The following is a 10778-nucleotide window of genomic DNA, read 5'->3' as shown; positions in this document are numbered from 1 at the left end:
TTGAATTCCACATTTTCTTTCATCCTTAAAGATATCAATATACAACAGTGTGTGCAACAAGGATTTAGACAAATATACAGATTGGGGACCAATCTCACCTGGTCATGTAAATTCCACTGCACATAGTCAGACTCTACGCATCTTCTGTTAAAGATAGACCTGAAGTCTATCTTTACCAGCTGCCATTCTGAGCGGTGACTGACATGACCGAAGATCCTGCAAACAAAGGCACAACATCAGCCGCTGTATGTCTGGCGAGCAGTGGCATATCGAGAGCGTGGTGACTCTAATGATTAGAAAGATGTAGAGCGGACAGGAAGAGGAAATGCTTAGCAATGTTATCCAAGTCAAACCACATCAGTGGAAACCTGCGTCAAACTGTCAACAAAAAGTCAGAAACTCACATTGAGAAAGTCTGACACTCAAGAACAGTGTGAAACTTTTAGGGCCTGTCAGAAAGAAAGTATCTAGGAATATCCTACAAAGGAAAACTTCATGAAATATTTCTCAAAATAATTTTAGCTTGTGCTGGATTCAGGATGATGTAGAATCCGAACTGGCATGATGGTTTTTAATGATTTGGCTTTTCAAATAGTCATTACTGAAGGCCTAAAAATAAATCACTTGCTTTATCATTAATTTCTTTATTTTTATCACCAAGCAAATCAAGCAAAGCACTGAGGATTTTATACGTATATATTTTTTTCACAATTACCATTTATTCATATGAAAGTAAAACATAATTGTGGCAGACCTCACACTGTAACAGTCACAATTATGAAAAATAAAGTAAAGTAATAAGTATGAAATAAATAAAAACTCACAATTGTTCACAATAAAGATCACTGTAAATTGATCATTTATCTTTTTATAAATAAACATTTATAAAAAGTTATTTTAGCTATGCAATATAATTTTAGTATGAAGTATAATTAATATACATACATTTAATATTTGTTTGCTATTTTAGTTTATTTTAACAGCAGTGTTGGGGAAAGTTATACTTTTAAAAGCAATACATTACAATGTTGCATTACTCCCTAAAATAAAATAACTAATCGTGTTACTTAGTTACTTTTTATGGAAAGTAATGTTACATTATCTGAGCTGGGCTTGTTTGTTTGTTTTTTAATATATATATATATATATATAAGTTTAGAAAATGTAAAAGCCCTTTCACACCAAAAGTGACATGAATAAGCCTCAGCCATTCTGGATAGCATTAGAAAAAACAATAAAAATATTAAAAAAGAAACAAATGATTTGTTTATCTAAAGCCCTTTTTGCTTGTTTGAATTGGGTCATTGAAGAACTGGCTAATAAAACGGGATTGAATACGTAAAGACTAAGATAAACATTTAATTATTGCAGGTTTGCGTCATTCTGAGTTTGAATTTCACTGTTTTTATTCATTTTGAGGAACAATGAATCTGTTTTATGCAAGTGCGATGAGTAAATCCATGATACTATTTAGTCTAGAACTCTAGGAACCATCATGTTTACACGGTGCACACAACGCCTCTTTACTTAAGGTCATTGAAATTTTCGCACGTTAAAAAATAAATACGACCTCATGTTGTGTCAATCACGTTTACTCACTGTCTCTGAAACTTTTGTCCGTCATAAAAAAATTTGGATCCGTTTAGATTTTCTACGTTTTCGCATCCGTAGCATGCATTTTGATAGGAAAGGATGAGGAATACGAAAAAACGGAAAAACGCACTCGAAAATTTCAGACTCCGTGTGCATGGCCTTTACTCCTGATTTCTCTCAACATGGGTACAGGAGAGCTGTCAGTCAATAAATGGGAAAACAAAGTAACTGTTACTTGAAAGTGCCTTGTTTATGTCAGAGGAGATGGCCAGACTGGTTTGAGCTGATAGAAAATAAACAGTAACTCAAAGAATCATGTGTTACAACTGAGGTATGCAGAAGGGCATCTCTGAATGCACAACACATCAAACCTTGAAGCAGATGACCTACAGCAGCAGAAGACCACACAGGGTTCCACTCCTGTCAGCTAAGAACAGGAAACAGGCTATAATTCACAGAATCTCACCAACAGAGGATTGTAAAAAGGTTGCCTGGTCTGATGAGTCTCAATTTCTGCTGCGACATTCAGATGGTGGGGTCAGAATTTGGCGTAAACAACATGAAAGCATGGATCTATCTTGTTTTGTATTAACGTTCAGGCTACTGCTGGTGGTGTAATGGTGTGAGGATTATTTCCTTGGCACACTTTGGGCCCCTCAGTACCGATTGAGCATTGTTTAAATGCCAGCATTGTTGCTGACCATGTCCATCCCTTTATGACCACAGTCATAAAGGGATGGACAGTCATGTGATCTTGTGATGGCTACTTCCAGCAGTGTAGCATGCCATTCCACAAAGCTCAAATGATCTCAAACTGGTTTCTTGAACATGACAGTGAGTTCACTACATTCAAATTACCTCCAGATCTCAATCCAATAGAGCACCTTTGGGATGTGGTGGAACTGTAAATATGGACCAAAATCTCCAAAGATTGTTTCCAGCACATTACTGGCTGCTATGCCACAAAGAATTAAGGCAGTTCTGAAGGCAAAAGCGGGACCAATCCGGGACTAGGAAGGTGTACCTAATCAAGTGGTCAGTGAGTGTATATTCTCTTTCTATATATTTTCTAGCTAGATAAAATGGTACTAATATTTTTATGCAAGTCTAACAAAGTTCAGTCCTTCTTCAGAGGGCAATAACTACGGAAGCCCATTTCTGCTACCTAATAAAAAAAAAAAAAAAAAAAAAAAGGTAATTGCGACTTTTTATCTCACAATTCTGACTTTTTTCAGAGAATTGCGTGATATAAACTTGCAATTTTTGGTTATAAATCAGAATTGTGAGACATTAAGGAAATTCTGACTTTTTTTTTTCCAGAAATGAGTGATATAAACTCACAATTGTGGGTTACAAAGTCAGAATTGCAAGATATAAACTAGCAATTCTGAGAAAAGTCACAATTGCGAGATATAAAATCGAAATTCTGTGAAAAAAATCTGAATTGCAAGTTTATCTTGCAATTATGACTATTTCTCACAATTGTGAGTTTGTGTCTCACAATTATAACTTTTTTCTCAGAATTGTGATTTTATCTCACAAATGTAACTTTATAACACACAACAGCAAATTATTAAGTCAAAATTGTAAGATATAAACTCGCAATTCTAAGAAAATATTAATATTTTTTCCAAAAAAGTCAGAACTGCAAGATAAAATGTTGCAATTAATTTTTTTTCTTTTTTTATTCAGTGGCAGAAACGGGTTTACATACAGCAGCAGAACTAATCATGTCAGTTAAGGAAAAAGTGACAACGCCAACATTGAGTTAATTACTTTGAATTTACTCCAATTCTTTGAGGACATTCAGTGTTTACAGTGTTCATCACATAAACCATATTTCATCAAGCACCATTTTCCCATTCCAGAACAATCAAAATGTATTACTATTGAATATTCATCAAAACTTACGTCATTATAAGCGTTTCCTCGCCCGGTTCGCCCAAGACCCCGTCCACGAACAGGGGCGATGAAGTGAAACTGTATTTGTTCCACACCCTCCCCTCATCAAAGCTCAACCTGCATAGAAACCAGAAGCACACAGCTGAAACTACTATATAGTGTAGAAAATGATTGCATTTCCACACACAGCTGACAAATAATTCAAAGAGGACTTTATTGCACCTTTCCGACATTTAATCTAGATTGCTAGACAAAAGTATTACACAGTCTACTGGGTTTAATGAGAATGTTCACACTCCCCATGATTACGTGAGTCAGCTCGGTGCGATTGCATTGACTCATCTTTTACGAACATACACATGGAATATTAGTAATGTTTTTGGTGTAGGATTACCAGAGGTGCCTGATGGGAAGAGGGGTGTGTCTAATTGCCACTAAAGCACCGCCTTGATCCAGATACAGCACACTGTACTCTTCGTCAAATATCTGGAATAGACATAGAATGTATAAATTATATTTGATATTCTCATTATATATTAAACGACTGCATAAAATATAAAACATGCAATATTAAAAATATTTAGATTTTAAACAAGTAAACGTATGTTTTCTTTGGAATATTTGGTAAAAAATGTCGAGGTTTTTCCTGTGACCATCACTGTTTATCATTTTAGACATTATTTTAGAGGGAAAACAACAGCAAACACATCAGTGAGTATTAGCAATTTGATAAATTCATTGATATTTTATGATATTAGTTAGTTTGTCTCATTTTAAATTAGGGCTGTGAAATCAATTAAGATTAATCCCATGCAAAATAAAAGTCTGTTTACATATACATAATATATGTATATATAATAAATATAAAATACACGTGTGTGTATTATATATATACATATAAACATACACAGTACACATACATATTATGCAAACACAAACATTTATTTTGGATGCGATTAACCACGATTAATCAATTTGACAGCCCTATTTTAAATCATTCTATCCTGTTTGATAAAATGATATAAAGTGGAAACTGATAATATAAAACTTCAAAATACAGCTAAAAAACTAAATAAACTTCAAGCAACTTGTCAACTAATGCACAAGCTAATTTTATCCCTTTATTTCCATCCTGTTTGATTCCATCCTGTTAATCTTCTTGCTGTTGTGTAATCAATTTACCATTATGTCTGTTGTACTGATTAATAAAATACTTCCATAAATTAGACTGTAATTAAAATGTACAAAATCTCTCACTGTGGCAGTACCTTTTCAAAAGGGTAATAAATTGGACCATTTAGGTACTAAAATGTACAATAGAGGTACTAATATGTACCTTTAAGTTACTAGTTTGCAGAGATAAATATGGTGCAAAAGTGTATCTTTTAAAAAAGGTATTGCCCCAATGACAGCTTCTGTACCTTTTCTTATAAGAGTACACACAAGCATATAATTTTATAAAAATACAGAGCTCAAAAAAAAAAAAAAAAAAAAAAAAAACAGCCTAAAAGCAATGGACCCTCTAGTCACCATTACAGAACTGCTAGTAATTGCAAACATGTATGAAACAAGTAATTGCCTTACAGAGTAAAAGCCAGCCAGATGCTAGGTTGACCTACTGCAAAGTTGAACTGAAAATTGAGGCCCTCATTAGCAGTTTCCATTTGTTTGCCCCAGAGCTCTGATAACTGCACTGTATGTGCTGCGAATTCTTGCTGATATGAATTCCTGTTGAGTTTAGGCCTTGGGGCTTCAAGCATTTAGCATACGCAAGTCTGTTAAAGTGGAGGAAAAACACCATCTGATTGGCTTAAGTACTTCATGGGCTAATGATTACGAGGCTAGTGTTTATGTTAGCGGGATACTGTGCGGGGTCTGTTTTGTTTTACTTTGGCTGTGAACACACTGAAAAAGTTGGATCAACCAAGCTACAAGCCACGCTAGAGTCATTATAACCGAGAAATGCATCTGACCCTATAGGTGCTCTGATCTACATAAATCTATAATAAATAAGGACTGTGCATTTCTGAACATTCTTTGCTGGTTTAGTGCCAAAGTTTAAAGAAAAAAACTTCACGTTATGTACTTCTGCTCATATGTATCTCAGGGCATTGTTACATATGTTCCCGTGTTATTTTCATTCATAATGTCAGATTGGATGAGTTATGACAATATTTCATATCCTTACTCTTCTTGGGAGGGCTTTCAATTTGATTAGATGAAAGCTGGCAACCACAGGTCTGCTGTCCTTGAAATGATGCTATTTCTCAAATCCCAGTGATTGTAATTCTTACTGACAAGATATTATGACATCAAACCTGTGCCCTACCCAGCATGCTTTAACTTTTTGCCACATCAATTTTCTCTTAATTATTTGAGCTCTCCATTTTTAATTAGACAGCTGGACCCATAAATTTAAATCGCATCATCAAACATGCACCCACGGGCATCATATATGTCATTGAATTTAGTTTTCTCTGAAGGTGTCATTTGATTATCAGCTCTGAAATGCGGCACATGGATTTATCCACTCAAAGATATGCATCAGTGCTGAAATTACTGCCCACCCCCATCTGACCGAACACCCCACGGTCAGAGTCACCTGCCGCCACGTGTTTCCAGCGTCAGATGTGATGAACATGCTAACGTTGCTGCTCGTTAACTCCACACCAATTGAACCTATGGAGAGAGGAGCAGAACAATTACATTCATGCTTACCGAAGCAGATAGAGAATTGATAACTAAAGCTATATGAATATGAAGATTGAGGGGATTGTGCCTTTTTGTGTCGCAAAAGTCATACATACTTCATTCCAAAAGCTGGCAAGTCTTTAATGGACTTTGTCACAATTTGTATTTCTCTTGATTGTTCACCCACAATGACTACATTCCATTTTTAGTTTGTGATTACTAATGTTGACTAGATTAGTTTTAAAAGGATAGAAAATGCATGTTTTGGACCGTAAAATACAAGGGCAGCACATTATTTGTGGGACAGAAGAGAATATGGCAGCTACACAATATCATATAATCTCTTTCACTTTTTCCCATAATGCTGTAGTGTGTGCAATATTCTGTGACAGAATAACTCTTATGTAACTTGGTTTTGTTCCATTATGTGCTGGAGGATAAGAGAAAAAAAAATGTTTCAATGAGGAAAAGATAAATCCATGCTTTTAAGGGATAGATACATGGATAGATGGATGTATGAACGGATGGATCAACAGATGGACGGACAGAAAGATGGATGGATGGAAAGATAGAAAGACAGACAGAAAGATAAATTGATGGATGGATAGATGGACACAGGGCTGGACGGACGGACGCATGGATGGACGGAAAGACGGATGAATAGCCGGACAGAAATATGGATGGATGGATGGACAGAAAGATAGATGGCTGGCTGGCTGGAAAGATAGAAAGACAGACAGAAAGATAAATAGATAGATGGATGGACAGAAAGATGAATGAATGGATAGATAGATGGATGATAGAAAGACAGATCAATGGATGGACAAACAAAGATAAAATGGATGGATGGACAGAAAGCTGGATGGATGATGAATGGATGGATAAATGAACAGAAAGATGGATGGATGATGAATGGATGGATAAATGGACAGAAAGATGGATGGATGGATTGACAGACAGAAAAATAGAAGGACAGATCAATGGATGGACAGACAGATAGATGGCTAGATTTTGTTCCATTATGTACTGCAGGATAAGAGAAAAAAAAATGTTTCAATGAAAAAAAATCAAATGATGTGATGAAAAGGTAAATCCATGCATTTGATGGATGGATGGACAGAAAGATGGATGGATAGATCAACGGATGGATGGACAGAAAGATAACTGGATGGATGGACAGAAGGATATATGGAAAGATCAATGGATGGATGGACAGAAAGATGGATGGACAAAGATATAAGGACAGCTTATATCTGTGATGAAAGGTGATGTGATGAAAAGGTAAATCCATGCATTTGATGGATGGATGGATGGACAGAAAGATAGATGGACAGGTCAACAGATGGATGGATTGTTTCATTATCTACTGCAAGATAAAGGAAAAAATGTTTCAATTAAAAAATTCAAATGATGCGATGAAAAGATAAATCCATGCATTTAAGGGATAGATGGATGGATGGATAGACGGACAGAAAGGTGGATTGATGGATGGACAGAAAGATAGATGCATGGATGGATGGAATAGACAAAGATAGATGGACAGATAAAAGGATCAACTGACAGAAGGATGGATGGACAGATCAATGAATGGATTGACAGAAAGATGGATGGACAGGCAGACAAAAAAGATAAATAGACAGACAAATGGTTAGACAGACAGACAGACAGACAGTTTTTACAGCAGCAAATACATCATGTGTAATGAAATCAGAGTCTGACCCTGTGAGGTAAGTAGGAGTTCTAGAAAACCTCTCTATCTAATAAGCTAAGCAACTCATGAAAGTCTGTGGCATCTACACAACCCTTCTGCCATCAAATCAATCAACTAAACGTCAATTTAAAGCCTACTATCTAATAGTCGCTCTCCTCCTAGGATTACTTATCCAGTTAGTTACAGTGCCAAGACATTTATATTTCATCTGCGTGCATCTGGAGGCAATATAGTCGGCGAGCATCGCGGAAGACACAAGCCTGAAGGAGTAAAATGAAAAAGTGACAAGCGCTTTCAATCTTTTAAAATAAACATTTGAAGTTTGAAGTGGTGGAAGAGTTAGTCGGTTGTGAAAACAGAAGATGATGGAGAGAGAATAATAAGAACACTCTGAAGACTCTCTGCCGCTAATCTCAAGAGTAGCACTTAGCATTTCCATTTGTTTATGCTAGCACGACACTAATCTTGTTTATAGTCCATATACAGATGCCTGCGCTCCATGAGCGCAAAATGAACGTCTTCAACAATAACAGTGTCATAAGCGCTCAAGATGAAAGGAATTAAAATATGCTTCACTTTGGAATTTCAGGACAAAACAATGAACTGATGTCAGGAATTTAAGGAAGAATACAAGAACTACACACTTTAAAAAGTATTTTTAAATTATTCCAGTACCTGTCATCCAGACATTTTTTCTACCTGTCTGTAACCAAAGCAACAATACAAATAATACTTGAGTATTCAGTTTTATTAATGTTTTTCTAAATATGTGTCTTTGACTTTGAAATGGTTCTTTAAAGATTAAAGGAGGATCCAAAAATGGAATGATACATTTCAGGCACATTTTTATAAGGCAGTTCCAAATTAAGAAAGTAAAGTAACCACAGTTTTATATACTTACTACAAGTATTGAGTGAAACTAACTTTATTAATACTTACTACACGTATTAATGAAACAACATGAGGGAAATTTGTATGTAGTATTAATAATAGTATTAAATTTTACAAAATTTGTACATATGTAAAAGTTTTTGTTTCAGATAATACTGTACTTTTATGGTACGCAAATATACATGAAAAAAAATATTTTATTTATTTATTGTAATAAATTAATAATTGTATTTCATTTTTAAATATATATTTTATTAAAAAATATTTTATGACAGTTTCCTCAAAACAATGCGCAACAACAATAATAATAAAAAAATATTGAGCATCAAATCGGCATATTAGATTTATAAGATTTATTTGAGATTTTATAAATTAATACTTTATTTTTTTTTGCTTTGTTTTGCGAACGCTGTTTATTAGAACAACAGCACTGTTTTAACATTAATAACAATAATTAAATATTTTTATTTTATTTAGATTTATAACAAGATTTCTTTGTCAGAAATTATTTATTTATTTATTTTAGTGCTGTCAAAAGATTAATCGTGATTAATCGCATCCAAAATAAAAGTTTTTGTTTACATAATATATGTGTGTACTGTATTATTATGTATATATAAATACACACACATACAGTATGCATTTTGAAAATAATTACATGTTAATATTTTTATAAATGTATATTTTATATTATATATAAATATATTTAATATGTACACAACATATTTTTCTTAAATATATACATGCTTGTGTTTGTATTTTTATATACATAATAAATAAACACAGTAAACACTCATATATTGTGTAAATACAAACTTTTATTTTGGATGCGATTAATCGTTTGACCGGACAGATTTATTTATTTACAAAAGCTTTCTAATAAATGCTGTTTAATAGAATTGCTGTTTAGTAGACCCATGTTAAAATGATTTCTGAAGAATCGGGTGACACCGAAGACTGAGTAATGGCTGCTAAACATTTAACTTTGCATCACTGGAATAAAATACATTTTAAAACTGATTAATATTTTTTTAATTGATATTTCACAATATAGTTTTTTTGTTAGTTTTTTGAGTAAATGCACCAGCATAAGAGGCTTTTTTTCTTACTACCCCTAAAAGTTTGAACAGTATTTTTGAACATATTTGCACTTTCTGTATGAATACAAATAAGATCTGCATTGTATGTGCTGAATATTTATCAGCATCAGTCCTTTTACCCAAGCTCACCTGACGCCACTATGATTCCAGGGGCCGACTCTCTGCTGGCTATGTTTCCAGATGTGTACGGGTTTGCAGATACGTGCAGGTGGAGATGCAGAGAACAGTACGGCTAGAAGCAACACAAACAATCATCTCGATCAAGCAGGGTCTCAACATTGGTTCGACCCCCAGTGTGTGGCCTCCACTAAACTGTCATTGTGCTTGGGCTCGAATAAAATCCCATAACAGCAAAATCCCCTTTTTTCCCTCCCAACATTAATTTTGATTGGAATAACCTTTAGTGACACAATTCTCATTATAAGTCTGGAAATGCCAATGGTAAGCACATGTTGCAAGGGTTGTGTAGGGGTTTATTAAAACTTTGACATTTTCTAACAAATAGCTCTGTAATGGATGGTGAAGGCAAGGCTAACAGTGGGACCATTAATTAGTTGAGTTTATCAAAGGGTAATTATTTTTGTTTGCATTTTTGGGGGGTGGGGGTGGGGGGTTGGGTTGGGTTGCGGAGGCCATTCACTGGGGATGGATAATATCTCCACGGAATGAAATATACGTCTTGTCCTTTGAAATGACAAGCAGCACTGATTACGTAGACCTCATCCAAACAATCGTGTCTACAGGAATACGCATTATGTTGGCATATTATTGACTTTACTTTTATTGTTGAAATTGTTGGATGTAATGATAAATATTGAAATGGTTTATGATAAATTTAAAAGTATTCATATTATTATGAATTTCCTAGATTGAAAGCATGGGTTAGGGCT

At 34.5% G+C, this 10778-nt stretch overlaps 1 protein-coding gene across 1 annotated transcript in view; it reads right to left on the bottom strand.

Moving 5' to 3' along the window:
- The window catches only part of LOC306872575 (VPS10 domain-containing receptor SorCS1-like), a gene marked incomplete at both ends in the record, with an annotated part of 176784 nt that overhangs the window by 27643 nt on the left and 138363 nt on the right, over positions 1 to 10778 (bottom strand). Inside the window, 5 exons of the mRNA XM_079421187.1 lie at positions 99 to 216; positions 3505 to 3612; positions 3890 to 3981; positions 6098 to 6174; positions 10018 to 10120. Of these exons, the coding sequence (XP_079277313.1) occupies positions 99 to 216; positions 3505 to 3612; positions 3890 to 3981; positions 6098 to 6174; positions 10018 to 10120 (498 nt within the window). The remainder of the gene's footprint in view (positions 1 to 98; positions 217 to 3504; positions 3613 to 3889; positions 3982 to 6097; positions 6175 to 10017; positions 10121 to 10778) is intronic.

The sequence above is a fragment of the Barbus barbus genome (genome assembly GCF_936440315.1).
Source record: "Barbus barbus genome assembly, chromosome: 7".
Classification (NCBI taxonomy): domain Eukaryota; kingdom Metazoa; phylum Chordata; class Actinopteri; order Cypriniformes; family Cyprinidae; genus Barbus; species Barbus barbus.
Note: the sequence above shows the minus strand (reverse complement) of the source record. Positions and strands in the feature narration are given on the sequence as shown.